The sequence below is a fragment of the Opisthocomus hoazin genome, chromosome 2 (genome assembly GCF_030867145.1).
Source record: "Opisthocomus hoazin isolate bOpiHoa1 chromosome 2, bOpiHoa1.hap1, whole genome shotgun sequence".
Classification (NCBI taxonomy): Eukaryota; Metazoa; Chordata; class Aves; order Opisthocomiformes; family Opisthocomidae; genus Opisthocomus; species Opisthocomus hoazin.
The window spans coordinates 75,358,142-75,373,418 of record NC_134415.1 but is presented as its reverse complement, the minus strand read 5'-3'; the positions used below and the strand labels follow the sequence as shown (position 1 = coordinate 75,373,418).

General features: G+C 41.3%; 1 protein-coding gene across 1 annotated transcript in view; it reads right to left on the bottom strand.

Annotated features, from left to right (window-relative positions):
- Nucleotides 1–4,099: 4,099 nt before the first annotated feature.
- The window catches only part of ROS1 (ROS proto-oncogene 1, receptor tyrosine kinase), a 73,579-nt gene continuing 62,401 nt past the window's right edge, over nt 4,100–15,277 (bottom strand). The window contains exons 43-44 of the mRNA XM_075446906.1: nt 14,300–14,463; nt 4,100–4,245 (exon numbers count right to left, since the gene is read on the bottom strand). Coding sequence (XP_075303021.1) covers nt 4,100–4,245; nt 14,300–14,463 — 310 coding nt within the window. The remainder of the gene's footprint in view (nt 4,246–14,299; nt 14,464–15,277) is intronic.

Genomic DNA, 15,277 nt, shown 5'->3' with positions numbered 1-15,277 from the left:
GCTCAAAAGCGCTTGCAAGCAACCCTGAAAAACAAATGCACTGATGGTCGGGTGTGATGGTCGGGTGTTACCGCCTGCTGTAGACCAAGGGGGCTGAGGATAGCCGACCTAGAACTGATGCCGCTGCCTTAGTAAATGAGTAACATCTGCTGATTCTGCTCTGGCCCTTCACATTTACAAAATAATTTGAAAACTTTAATTAATCACCAGAGCACTTGTGTTATGTTGTAGTAAATACTATTCATAGGTAGCAGTAAATATTTTTCATCCATTCATATGGATGTCAAGTCTGCAGCTGAGAGATTAAATAAGCCAACTAAAGCCACATAGTATGTCCATGTCTGTCCAAGCACGGCTCAGAGTTCAGTCATTGCCATCTGAGAGCCCAGCAGCAGTGGGTTGCGTGCGGTATCACATCCTGAAGCATGCTCACCATCATTGCTCAGTGATCTCGCCAAGTGTCTGCGCTGGCATCAAGGAACAGGGAAGAGCCGGAGTCAGTAACCGGCTGCGACCCAGAGACTCACCTAGGGCGTCCCCCGATCTGCGCCTGCGGGCACGCGTCTCCCCTTCCCGGGCAGGCTGGAGGCTGTGCTGTGTCTGCCTGGAATGGAGTTCATTTTCTTCATAGCAGCTCATCTTGTGCTACATTTTAGGTTTGCAACCGCAAAAAACACTGGTTAAGACACTAATGTTTTAGTTATTGCTGAAAGTGCTTGTATAGCATCAAAGCCTTCTCTGCTTCTCACTCTGACCCCCCAGTGAGAAGACTGAGGGTGTGCAAGAGACTGGGAGGGGACACAACCAGGCAGATGACTCGAACTAACCAGAGAGACGTTCCACACCACATAATGTTGTGCTCAGCAATAAAATGGAGAGGAAGGGGCTTGGGAAGATTAGTCATCTTTTGCTCAGGAACTGGCTGAGCGTAGGTCTACCTGTCTCAGGACAAGTCTTCAGAAGCTGAAGACTTGGAGACAGCTTCTCCACTGCTGTACAACAGCATAGCTTAACGTATTTAACCTGATTTACAGCAGGTGAAGATTGGGTCCATCTGCTTTATACTAGCCTGAGAATGATGCTTTTGTTAAGAAGCTTTTGGAATTGCTGACAGGAACCGCTATGCATTTCTGATTCAGGCTTCAAACATGACTTTCTGGTTCCTCCAGCTCTTGCAGAGGGACTCGGCTTTCTCCTCTTATCTAGGCTTACAAGGGAATCCAGAAAGAATTCTGTTTACTACATAGATATTATACCCTAGACTCAGTCTCACTGTACACCTTAAACAAAGAAGGTAAAGATGCACAATATTGCCTTGAGGAGGAGTCTCTCAGCAGTATATCCACAAGCGTGGTCACAACAACTGCTTCACCTTATCTCACATTTAACCTTTCTTGTTTGTCAGGATTCTTTTCTCCCCTAAATACATATTTACACTTATTTGTAAACCTGTAGCCTTGAAGGTCAGGATGCTTGATCTCAAGGTTTGCTTGACTCCTTCCCTTGATCTGGCACAGGAGGAGGTGCCAACTGTCAGAGACAAACACAGACTAGGTAGTGCCCATTTCCCTGCCCAAGAGAGACTGTGCTAAAAAGGTCTTTCATTCTCGTCACCTCTTATTTGTCTGTCCCCCATACTGTCTCCAAAAGTAACTATGGAAATTGCCATCAGGGGCTGGCTGCTTGAAGGCAAGAGGTGTCCTCCTGATAGTGAATATGAGTTGATGAGTAAAGCATGAATCATCATGAAGAGCTTGAATGAAAAGAGGAAGCATCACTTCAATGAGATAAGAAAGGTGAAATGATGAATATGTGTGAAGAAAAGGGTGATACAGAAACGTGAGGGTTTAAGAAACTCTTTGCAAGTAGCATTACGGATGGATGCAAGTGACACAAGTTTGCACGCATCAAATTCAGCTTTACCATCACTCGGTGGGATAGTTGTGTTTGCATACTCACTCCTCTGAGGCAGGGAAATGAGGCTGGGAGGACGGAGTGATGGGTAAGGCCGTGCTCAGAGCTGACAAGTTGTATCACCAAGTATACCTCAGACCACTGCATGTGCAGGGAAGGAGAAGTATTGTGTCTTCCACTGAATTCAGCAAGTGGTAGATCAGAATCCTTAGATTTGGATTGAGAGATTTCTGTTTTATCCAGTCCAATCCATTTTTCATACTATCAGGTGCAAAAAGCATAGATCACTGGTCAACAAACATCCTGAGCCTTTATGTATTGGCAATGCATTAAGCTTGACACTTTCTTCCTCATCATGCTGTGATAAATCCTCCATTAAAACTAGTCTTGTCTTGCACACTTACAAAACATGGACAAAGCAAAACTTATCTTCCCCTCTGTTCTTTCTGTGCCACTTTGGGTATCTGCGACTACTTCAAGACCTCAAGGGGCTTACTTCTGGTTGCTGTCTGTCGCTGATGCTCACCTTGCCCACTGACCCAGTTTACCCATGCTGGATAGGCTCTTGCATGGTTCTTTTCCAACTCAGAACTACATGGAACTAAATCAACCTGGCTTATCACATCACTGGCACAGCCACGAGGCCTGTGAAATATGTTGCCTGCACAGAATTTTGGCAGGATCGAAGGCTTCTCCTGCTAAAAAAAACAATATATCATATGAAGTCTTGTTGGTTTTCAAATCCTTTGTTTGTGGCTTGCTGACTGAGCAGTCCTCTTGAGTTAAGTGGAATTACAAACGCATGTGAAGTCATCCAGGTGCGGTGACTACAGAACTGGGATCTTCAGTACGTGCTACTGGTTAGTAAACATTACCCATGTTTAAGTTATTGAAATGGAAGGAATGTTGTACAATCAATCAAGCAGCACTTGAAGAGGAAGGAAACATTATACAGTATTTATTCATTTACCTGTCACTCATGGTCTGGTGAGCATAGCTTAGGAGAAAAAAACTGAAGTGCTGTTATTAGTTATTAGCAAATCTGGCTTGTACACTAATTTGTAGATGAAGAAAAAATATTTATAGAATTTTAGACTTCTTGAATAGGCTTTGTCAGGGCCTTTGAAGAATCCCAATTCAAAAGCTCTCAATTTCTACTTCGTTTGAGTAAAATGGTCAAAACCCAAAATTCTTGTTCATCTATGTTAGATCTACATTTAAGAAACTTTTGAAGCTTGATTGCAGTGGAGCTGCATCTTAAAAATGTTTGCATTCTGACATCAGATAATGCCTTTACTACTCTTCAGTGTCCCCCATTATCAAATATTTGCATAAAATCAGAACATGTCAGCTGCCTGACAGATGTCAGTGAACAGCGCTGCATAATTTGCAAACTATTATTCTTGACTAAATGTTCCAAAAAGCTTATTGCTGTCTTTTATTCAGTAATAACTTATATGTTGTTTTATTACATATTTTGACTTGATCGCCAAACACATCAAGGAAAAATTCCCTTTCCCCAGTCTGATAAGAAATAAGCGAAGATGATCAACATTAAAAAGAGAAAGGAAAAGAAATGTAAGAAAACAGGCTTGCCTAGATTCACAGATCCATCAATGTGCAACTTAACATTCAGGATGATTGCAAGCATTTGTTTCAATTAGATAGTAAAATAGACCATCCCCAGCAGTGGACAACCCAGTCACCCTTCTTCAGTTGCATTCTGAGTTGGAGTTCATAAAAATACAACCAGAATTGATGTTAGATTTAAATTTGTAAAATCTTGTTTGTGCACAATGAAGCTGCTTTTTCTTTTCATGAGCAAGCTGGTCCCTTCTTTGAGACTGTATACCAGTACTTTCTTTTTGGAAGGACTGTCTGAGGCATACGTGATTGCATAAAGTTAATCAACATCACAGTAAAATCACTTGCTGTCTGATTACATGTTTTATTCCCTTAAACTATCTCCAGGGAAGCACCCAAACCATGATACGTAGAAAAACAAAAGATATGTAGTTGTTGTCTTATTCTGCCACACATCATTCGGTACCATATGATATTTTCTAGTAGTTTTAGTGTCTCACAGACTTGTTATTTTTGAGACATCTCTGTAAGAATGACAACATGCAGAATATTTTCCTTGGTTTATGTCTTCTTTGGTAGAGCTTTTTGTCTTCTTAGAGACTTAACTATGTTCAGCAGAATTGATGTTTCCTTGATCTTGGTTGCCTTCTTTGACTAATACCAAATAATTTAAACCCTCTTGATTCCTTGTTTCCATTAGCGTGGCTGAAAGAATACTGTCTGAATCGGCACATGGAACATCACTATCTGCATTTAAAAGAAAAGACAAGACAACAGCCCAGTGATATACAAGTAGCATTAGAAAGCAAACAAAATCAGACACCTGTTGGAGAAAGTTGGTCTAGTGACCTCATCAAGAGTGACTGATGATTCAAATTTATTTTCTGCTATTGCCTGTGTGGATTATAGCTTTAAGCAAATCACTTAGGGAAGGCTGGCCATCACCATTCATACCCCCACAGGCAGCAATACCCTTATGAATACATGACTTTCTTCTCTGAGTAGTAAAGATAGCCTACATAAAGTCATGGTAATTTTAATCTGTACCTTTGTGTAACCCTGCTAACAATACTGCTAAAGAGTCCTGTAACACCAATAGTTTTCTACCTACTAAATCGTTATATACTGTCTCTCTAGAGAACATGTAATGTTCTGTCTTTCTAGAAGCTTAAACTTGGCAATCCAGTGTGCTTTTCCCATCTCTGAAAATTTTGTATTTTTGCCTAATTTGATGCTGTTCACATAAACAGAGATGCCTGAAATCTATTGCAGGTGATATATCTTTTAGTAAATGTAAAAAGTATTAACTAAAGGCTCAAATTACAATTGTTGTTATTATGTGCATTTATTTTTGTAACAAGTACCTTCTTTCATTGCACTCCCTCCTTATTTTACTTCATTACTAGAAAATGAAGCACATGGCATTCACAGTTTTCTGTTCAAAAGAATCACAAGCATTGTGCTCTTGCACCGGGCAACATACAATTTATTGTGCCGCTTCAGTCACACACAGCCCCAAGCTACAAAGTCAGAAGTTTGTTCCAGATGCTGGAGTCCATTAGGAAAGATTATCACAAGAAGTCTGAAGGAGAATTTTGATTTTTAGAAACCTGTTAGCAAGATAGGGGTGGGACATAGAGCAAGCTGTGGTCACATACCACAGTGACTGACAGCTACGAAAAATCATTTGATACTCACTTTGTCAGTTGGAGACTATTATGGCAATATTTAGTAATTCAATCCTGACCAAGCCTTTACCAACCAGTACAGGCTCTTCTTTGTATTTGTTTTTTGTTTAATAAAGCTTTTAATGGAAACCCTCAGGGGCAAGTTGCTTTGGAAAAGGCGCACTGGGAAATGCTGGGGGCGTGTTTGCAGCAAACTCTCAAGAGAGAAACCTTAAAATAAGGACCGGAGTAAAACTGTGTATTTACAGACCAGACATATGCCGGCTGACCTGCCTAAGTATAGAACACTAGAGGAGCATTCAGATTTGTTTCCTGTATAAGTATCTGGAACTGATGAGGTGATGTTTACACAAATGTGAGTATGAGGTCACTGAGATATTTTTACCAGATATATAGATACATTACTAATTCTTTCCCCAACAGGTCTGAAGAACTACAGAATATATAACATATTATAATCCTTTTTCAGCCTATGCCCCACTGCATTTCTCATTATAGAGAAAAAGAGCTTAAAAAAATCAAACACCTTGCCTTCATTTTAATTCTTGAGCTTTGGGGACAAAACATGCAAGAAAGACTATTTTTGCAGAGTATTCTTACCCTATCCAAAGACAGAGGAAGAATATAACATTGATGTCCTTTCTCCTATGACATGACACATATAAGCTACATTGTCACTTTCACAGTGAGATTTTTGACTGCAGGTGCCCTTTCCTTCGCTGTTGTATCATCTCTTAGCGCAGTGTTCGGCACCTAGGAAAGCTTAGCACCATTCTGCCACAGAAGCCAAAAAATCTATGGAAAGATGTCAAGTTATGTAGTACAATGCTTGCCTCTCATGTAAGCCAGCAAAGCAAGCAAACAATTTTTGCTCACTGTTATATGATGGATGGAGATGGAAGATACTTAAAATGAGAAACTGAGGAAAAAAAATTATGTGTTGTAAAATTCCCCCCAAAATATGAGAGCTAGAATCACCACCAACACCCTGGGAAGCCACAAGCCACTACAGAGAATTCTGAACAATCTTTGGAAGCGCCTTCCAAAAAACATTAAGAATTTGAAGGAAGATAGAGAGAAGCTGGAGTGGGGAGGCAGATCAGTATATTCATGAGATATCATTCTTTTCCTTTCAGTTTTAACATTGCTAAAATTAGTTGATTGATGTATAGTCATGCTGGGTTATACGTGAGTAAATGCAGGATAAACCATGTGATGTGATCCCCTCAGATTTCACAAGCAAAGCCTGGCTGAGCCAACAAAACACCCCGAGAGGAGACGTCCAAGGAACACCTTCATGGAATCTGAAGTCGTGCTGGGGAGTCAGCTCCAAACGCTTAAATCCTGAGAGGTTGTCTATGCCGTGGGCTGCTGCATAGTGTAGAGTTACCCCCGTTTGCTTTAAACAGCCTACCTCAGGGCATGAGGCAGGCTAGCTCTGGCAGTCCAGAGCTTTGTGCAGGCTGAGAAGTTCTCTGCTGAGAAGTGGGTTCCCACTGAGCTCTGTGCTCTCTCAGGTAGACTGCTTCCAATGACTGAAATGGCATGTTCAAAGCTCAGCACTGTACTTGCAGAGATATCTGTCTCGGGTCCTAAATGCGTGTAGCTTTGACCTTGCGTCACCACTTTTCCTCATAGTGGTGTGCTCGAAGCACAAGGTCTGAGCCAGACTGCAGGTAAATTAATTACAATGCATCTCTCCAGGGTCAGGCAGAAGCTTCCCCTAGAGAGCCCCACATTAACTGACACAAGAAACTGCAATCGCCTGACTCATACTAATGAGGGATGGAGTTTGCTTGCTTAGCCTCCTCTGAGGAGACTGGTCCTAACCCGATAAAATCTGTGCTTCCCCCTTCCTGGTCTCAGCATCTCAGGTGGCTGCTTCCTGCCGCAGGGCAGCTGCGGTGCTGAGCTGGGTCATGTATCCCCCCTCGCGATCGCAGAGCATCTCTCCTTGCCTGCTTGATAGGCTGTGTGGGCTCACAATGTGTTTTGAAGCGCTGCCTGGAAGGGTGCAAATTTTTGTGATGTCTTGACAAGCAGATGGGTTTTTTCACGTTGAAGTTCAGAAGGTGATGACATATAAGAAGAAAAAAAAATGTCAGTAGAAAAGCTGATTGGTAGAGACTGAACAAACTGATCTAGAGATGCTGACCTCCTATTACAGCTGTCTCAGGGCCAGATCCTCAGCTAGTGCAAATTAACAAAGCTCCACAGAAACCAGTGGGATGCCACTGATTTACACCAAGTGGCCAGCCTGAGATGTTACTAATTCTGGGTAACATAATCCCATATGATGCTTAGCACCTTCACTATGGTAAGGTGTTTAGAAGTGCAGTCACATTTACTCCCTCCCCACAACTATCCTCCTGTTTTTCTCGTACATACTCTGCCTTTTGCCCCTGCCACACAATGTACGTGGCAGTAAACAACAGACTGCCTATCTTGCTGGCATGGCTGAAAGATGTACCCCACAGTGCACACAGTCAGAAGTGCTTGATGATGTATCTTTGTTAAGGGTGAAAAAGGAGGCTATTGAAGCCTGACTTCCCCACCTCAGCTATGTTGGTTAGCTCAAGGAGATAGTTCCTGTGTAGGGAACCTGGTGGCCACCTGGAGCTGGAGGTGCTGTGTTTCAGTTTCTGCACTTTGACAGTAAGAATATAAATAGAACAAACATATATCCGTTTTAATACTCCACTCTGTATTATATATCAGTGGAGATATATCTGTGTTTCCTGTCTAATGAAGCATATGATCTTGCATGGTTTGAGGGTGACTCACTGAGCTTTGCTATTCTGTCAGACACTAAAGGTGCTAGAAGTGAGAATTTTGCTCATACTGCATTTCCATTGCACTAAACTGCTTGAAGCATTGACTGCCTGTCTTTCTTTTAATTTTAATAGATTTTTCAGAGATCTGTGGACTTAAAACTCTCTGTGCCAGAAGCTGTCTTGGGAAATACAGATATAAACCTGTTTATTATCTTGTTTATTATAATATATAATATAAGAGCACCAAAAAAGGCCAGTTCCACATTTGCTGCAATACTATAAGGCTATATAATCAGGAAAGCAGCCCCTTTCTCCAGGTCGCAAAGCAGCATACATTTCACCAAGTTTTAATCACCCAGATCTTATGTGTCCAGTTTAAGCTCCTTGCCTAGGCTGCCTTTACAGTCGATGGAGAGAGAAAGGAGGAATGAGTCGCTTTATGGAGATGCCTATTTCACATCCTTACCTTGACACAATAACATCCCCAGAAGGTGTCTACAACTCTCTGGTGACTGTCAAACCGCCTGGACAGCCAGCATAAACACAGTGCCTAAGTTTTAGTTGCTTATATCTGTACACCCACACTACAAAAATGGCAGCTCTTATAGCACTGTAACATCTGATTTCTTTTCCTCAGTCCAAGGCAAAGTATTTGCATGACTTTCCTTGTGGTGTCATATGGCTCACGTGCACTCTCTGGAATCGAACAGCATTTGTCTGGGGGACAAATAAGAAACGATCACACCACCAAGTCTCCCTTTCCTGCACTGTTGTAACCACTCACTGTTTTGGGAGAAGCTTTTTCTCTGACCTCTGCCGGCTTTGGGTCAGCCACTCACTAAACTAAGTGGGGAAGAGGATTACTGAATTTCAGAAAAATACAAAGGAGACTAGATACAAGGTTTTAAAAATGTCTCTTATCAACACATCTGCTTTAGAGAAGCTTCCGTTTGTCCAAGTGATTACTTTAAGTCCAGAGAGGTGTGCAGAATAGTTTTTAAAAGGTAGCTGGGTTTGGGAAAATAAACTGATGGCTTTTACACAGGGAACAGCAAACCAGTACCACTCAGCCAGCAGAGAGGACAGACACATAATTAATGGTGAAATCACTGATTCTAGATTTAATATAAAATTCCCTCAATGAAAAGTTTTGCACAGAAATTTAGAAAAAACAAGTGACATTTTTAGCAAGTACTTTAATTGCTAAAAAAAGTAAATGCACAAAGTGATCGGCTTTGGAAAGAAAAGTGAAAAAAGGAAACATTACAAAAGTCTGACTGCTTTACCTTCCCACGTTTTTCAAGAAACATCTCCATCTTAGGGATTTAAAAATGATGGTTTTGAGGCCAAATGTGTTTTCTTTCAGTCTTTAGTCTTTGCCTGTATTTCCTCGGGCTCGCTGCAACTGCCCTGCATCTCTTGTCACCAGAGGAGCCACTCCTAGCAGTAAGAGTGTGGTGCTCCGGCACAGCAATTAGACGTTTTTTCCTTTAGGTCCAAAAGGGATTGTGGGGAGCAGCACTGATAAGAATAGTCCTCCTGGGTCATAAAGGCAAGGGGCCACTCCAGCTGCTTAATGCCCAGTTGTCTGGTGTGGGCAAAGACGTTTGCCAAAACAAACAGGTGTTTGCACCCATAAAGGGCCACGCTTGGGACCTGAAAAAAATATAGTGCTGTCTTGTACGTACAAATGTAAAAAGTTATGTCTGAAAATAGATGGACTGGTTATTTATACAGCAATGCGTGGCCATCCTGTTAGCACGTTGATTCATGACATTTCATTTGCACTTCTGGAAACTGGGGGAAGAACAGCCTGCCTTTCGGCAATGAATGGGGACACTGGTGACAGAGCCTCTGCTCACTCAATTCCCATTGGATTCAAAACCCACTGGTGTCTCAGTCGTCCAGTGGCATAGTGCTTCCCTTGCTCAAAAAAATATTGTTAATGCTACTTAATGCCCATGATCAATGTCCTGGAAAAAGCCTGTAAGAGCAAGAAGGAAAAATTCTAAACTGGTAGCCCCGTTCCTCCTCGTGAGTTTGCTTCCCTCCCTTCCAAAGCAGCGATGCCAGGAGCTGCTGGTATTGCTCAGGCGTATTTATTGCCACTTGATGCCTCCTTTAGAGAAGAGGCAATAACACTCTTGCAATAACAAAGCTGATGTCCCTTTTGCCATCCCCATGCTATCCCGCTGGCGCTCTGTCCAGACCACTGACATACTGTCTGTATTAGTTCACCCGCACTTGCAATCTGCGTGTCATACCGCACCAGCGTTAATGTTGATGAGAAAATCTGAAGTTTTCCAGCTCTGCCACCTATGAAATAGCACCGACAGCATGTACGGACCTGCTAAAGGTGTGGCTAACTACAGGTAGGTAAGGCTCAACAGATATTGGAAGATGTGTGATTCCATGTAGGGCGAAGTATCATAGTTATTTTGAGGCCTGTCATTCCACTTTGCTTGACATTTGGCTCTTTCTTTTGGAACCAAGTCTCCTGGTGAGAGCAAGCATTTCTTGGCGTGAGACTCATGACAGGAGTTTCATTACACATAAAGGCCAATGACCGTGTAACATTTTTGGAAAATGTTGTCCGTGACAATCCATCGTGCAAAAGTCTTTTGGATTATTTGTTTTGGCTGTCAACTTTCTACTACTGCTACAAACATAAGAAGTACTTCATTTAGTCCCAGCTAAAACTGAACGTAAATTTATGGTTATTTTAAAAATTGCTTACTTATTCTGCAGTGATTGTGCAGATCACAGACTGAGACATATTCCATGCCCCAAACTGTTCACGACAGGGTTGTGAGGGAGCACTCATTTCAGTCTGGAGGTCTGACTAGCACCTGAATTGCCAGTTCATGCTTCAATCAACTGCACTTTGGGAACCCACATTTCACTGAACTCCACTCCATGAGATTTGCATCGCCAGCAGAAAAACAGCTGAATTGATTTGAGGTTGGAAAGCTACAGAAAACTGACATGCATGTGTCCTAATCAGATAATCCAGCAAATTAAAGCATCACTAGGACTCTAGGCCTTCAGTCAGGTATGCAGCACAGGGTTTTAATGGGCTTGTAAAGACCGTAGATGGGGAAAGAGGCAGATAACCTACAGACAGTCTATGAATATATGGGGAAATAAGCATGTGCATTATAGAGACATGTAAAGACCTTATCAAGTGTTTAGTCTTTTAAAATGCATTTGAAAGAAAGGATGATACTTAGATGAACAAAATTCAAGCTATACTGTTTCCTGATGGGCATTCCCTGTGTGAAAATCAATAAAGAAGTCTGAGAAGAAGTTAAGGAGGAGTTTCGAAAACTGAAGCATGAAAACATTGAATGGAAGCATGAAAACAGTTGCTCTGGTTTCCCATCCCAATGCAGATCCAGCAGTGGGTCTGTGGCGACAATAGCTGTGCTAAGCCTATGGAAAGGGAAGAATGGGGGGAAGCCACAAGAGGGAATAGGGCAGCTGGTGGGGAAATGGGTAAGGCTTGGGGAGAGAGTGTGCTGAGCAAAACAGGCTGGTTCTGAGACCTATGGCCAAAGCTCTGCCTGCGCTGAATTGCCCTGCTTTCCACAGTGCTCCAGATTTTACCAACTACGTTATTATAAACAGGTTTAAAGGAGTCTGATTTTAAAAACTGACCACTGCCTACAGATCCCCTGAATGTAACATACATATTGTTAAGACTACCTTAAAAGTCCATTACAGAACTATGTTTTCTGCAGTGAATTGTTCTTGCAAATTTTAAACATTCAAAATGAAACTTTTCATGGCAGTCTGAATCCATATTTTCCTTGTCAATAACTTGGGCATTTCTAAGAACACTGCTTTGGTCCCTGGCAAACAAATAAAGCAATGGCTTTTTCTCTATGACCTCTGCTATGTGGCAGAACCTAAAATTTTGGTGAAAGAATGTTTTTTATGTTAAGAATGTGTATTTGTCATCGCAGTGAAAGTATTGATGTGCCTAGCTGGAGCAAGTTAACAGCAGGGGAAAGACCACGCTTAGCTGGCACATGCAAAGCAGAGACTTGCACTGAAACTAAAATCCTTGCATGTTACATGTGCCAGGCCTGCTCCACCAAAAGGACAACAACCTATATTCCAGCCTGTTTCCCCAACTCCAAGCAGCAGAGGGAAATGTTTGTATTTAAAAGTTTCAGGCCTGCTAAAGATTTTAACAGATATTGATGTAATGCCACAGGAATGTCTTGATTCCCTTAGTTTTCATGCCTCTGGTGCCCACGGTGTTACAGAACACAGAGCAAAGATGTCTAAGCTAGGAAACCATCTGCTCAGGAGCAGAAGCAAGCAGCCAGATCAGCACAGCCTAGTGTCCAGTGTATGTTGTGCTTCTGTAGCGGTTTGAAAACAAAACATCTCGTCTGGGATGCTGTATCCAAGTCAAATATGGAAAGTCACCTAGACTCCAGACATCATCAGTGTACAGAGAAAGGCAAAAAATGACCCTCTTCATGCTATGGTGTATAGGCCTAAAACATAGGAGTTGTCACTCCCTGGAGATGTCTGTTTCTTCTCCTTAGTACAGAGATATCTAGATGAGTGGCTTAGATGAGATTTGTAGCTTCTAGACAGATGCATTTAGGCAAGATAAAGTCCATCCAAAATGTAAGGCCTCTTAGCTTGGGCATAGAGTCTAATTAATTGGCTATACTCCTTTCCTGAGCTAACGCCAGGCTTAGATTTGCGCCAGATTAAGTACCTCTTTCCTGAACTTCACTATTCAGAGTGAAGGTGCCCTTAAGGAAACCAGTAAATTACACTACATGCAAACACCCAAAGCTTTTCGTTGTAGCATAAGGGTGCAAAGTCAGCTGTTAAAAGAGCAGGAAGCGATAGGTTATCAGTGCTGGCTTACTTTGGTCCCATCATGACTTGATAAAGTCTTTAGTCTTGTAATGACATATAAACATGTCATGCACAGACTGGATCTGACACAGAAAGAAACGATGATGGGAATAAATCGAGATTTTTAAAGCTACACCGAATGGTAAAAATTAGCAAAATATCAAGTAGACTGTCATTAACTGACCATTGGAAAGTGCCAGTGAATTGAGTATAGGTAGAATCCTATAGAAAAATGACTATGTAATTATGTAATTGAATACTGTGTCATTGCTGGAATGGACCAGGAAATTTTTAGGAAATCGCAAAATATCAATGTATCAAAACTGTTAATGAAGGAGGGTGAGTTCCGAGTTCAACAACATTTTGTGAAGAAAAAAAAAACTCAAACCAAAACAACACCTTTAGCTACTTTAGAAACAACTAGGTTTTGCTTCTTTAGAATGGAAAGTAATTCTTTTATCAGGAAAAGTTTTCCGTTAGAAAACCATAGATTGCAAAAAGGTTAAATTAAAAAAAAAAACCCACAAAAAAAAAAACCAAACTGTGTAATAAAAGTGAAATATTTCAACTGATAAAAACTTTCTTTTTTAGATTTTCAAAACACATTGTTTACTAAGACTTCACTTTTTCTCAAAATTTAACCAGTCAGGAATTACTGTAGGATGTGAAAAGCTTATTGTTCTGGCCGTGTCAGGCTGTTCATTTCCAAGTTTAGATGATATGAATCACACCTGCACAGACAACTTCAAATTTAGTATTGCCTGTTTTTTTGAATTCTTGTCTTCACAACCTTAATACTGTTCGTATAGAGTTGGATGTTGTTGTGTCCCATGTCCTAGGTATGTCTCCGCTAACATCACCTATTTTTATTCATTCACAGTGTGCAGAGCACAGGCATGCTGTGACTCCTGCCTGGAGCTGTCACAGTCTGGGCTAGAATAAAGTCTGTTCTACTTAGGTATCATCTAATTTATGCCTTACTTTCTGTTAACTACTGAACCGGTACTCTGAAATTAAATGCTTAACTGCCATATTCAGAGGATGGAAAGGGAATAGATGCATTTGAAATTGGAACAGATTTCCACACCTTCCAGCCTTCAAAAGCTCTCCTGACTACACAACGTATTTAAGAATTTACTTTAGCAGAATGTGGTCATGAAGTATCAAAAATTTAGATGCAAGCTGGATGTCTCTGTGAGGCAGGGTCAGTCACAATCTCATAGGGGCCTTTTCGCTTGCTAATCTTCTCTGTGCTTTACCTAATACATCCTACCTAATGGCACCTAATGAACCTTTACAAGTTCATTATGAGAGAGGCAAGTCTTTGCTGTTCCCATTTCACAGGCAGAGAATTTGAGGCTGTGACAAAAACAATGAAAAGAAAGGCTGAATCCCACTTTGTTACAGTTCATGGGGCAGAGGTCGTGGGGACAGCAGGTGCTGGCCCAGACTCACCTTCAAAAGCTTGGTTGATGACTCCAGTTGCTGCCTTTTTGTCTTCAAGGTAGTGGATGAAACATAGTGGAGAATGTCTTGTCTCTTGCAGTTTGTCCTGAATGTAAGAGAAAGTAGGTCTGTTGTGAGGTTCTTGGGCCCAGCATCTTGTCATTAAATCACATCTGAAAAAAAAAGTTAAAAGACAAACATTAAAGACAATAGAATCATTCATCTCAAGGTTTATCATTAAAACACCTGAGAAGCAAGTCTGGTCTAGATTTTGAACTTCCAAAAACTTTAGATGTGATACAAAGACTGTCACGTCATCAGCAGCTGAGGGAAGGAAAAGCAGATTAAAGATCAATTGTCATGAATAATCACTACGAAAATTTTTAACTTTTCAAAGATGGATATTTTTGAGATTGGGAGCAGTTATAACATTAAAAAAAACACATTTGCCATTAATATCTGCTTTCACCAAGGAGGTCACGAATATTTTATAAGAAATCAGAGAAGGGTGTAATTCTCTCACAGAAGAAAAATAAAAAAAAAATGATATCTAAATCCAGAAATGAACCTGAAGCTATCAGTTTATTTAATCCTCATTCAACTCACATTACCTCGAATTTAGGGGAAGTTCAAGGCAAACCTGTCAGCACAGAGAGGGTTAATTTAGACTTCTGCCTCCAGACCAAAACAAATAGGAGTAAGTTTTCACATCAAAGGCAAAAATGGTGTGAGTTTCCTCTGGGTGCAGGGATCCTAGCCCACTTTGCACAGCACTGTCTGTACCATTCAGTGGAAAAGTGCCCCTTCAGTTTGTCTAAAGGATGGGGCTGATTTATATTGCTTACTCAAGGTGAGTCCAGGCTACACAAAACCAAATCCTACAAAAGCCAGGGGGAGCCAGGCTGAAAACCAAAACATAGCCAGCACCTGGACTTGCTAGGTATTGGGAGTGGAGGGGGGGTCTCAGGGTCTCAAAATGAGAGAGCA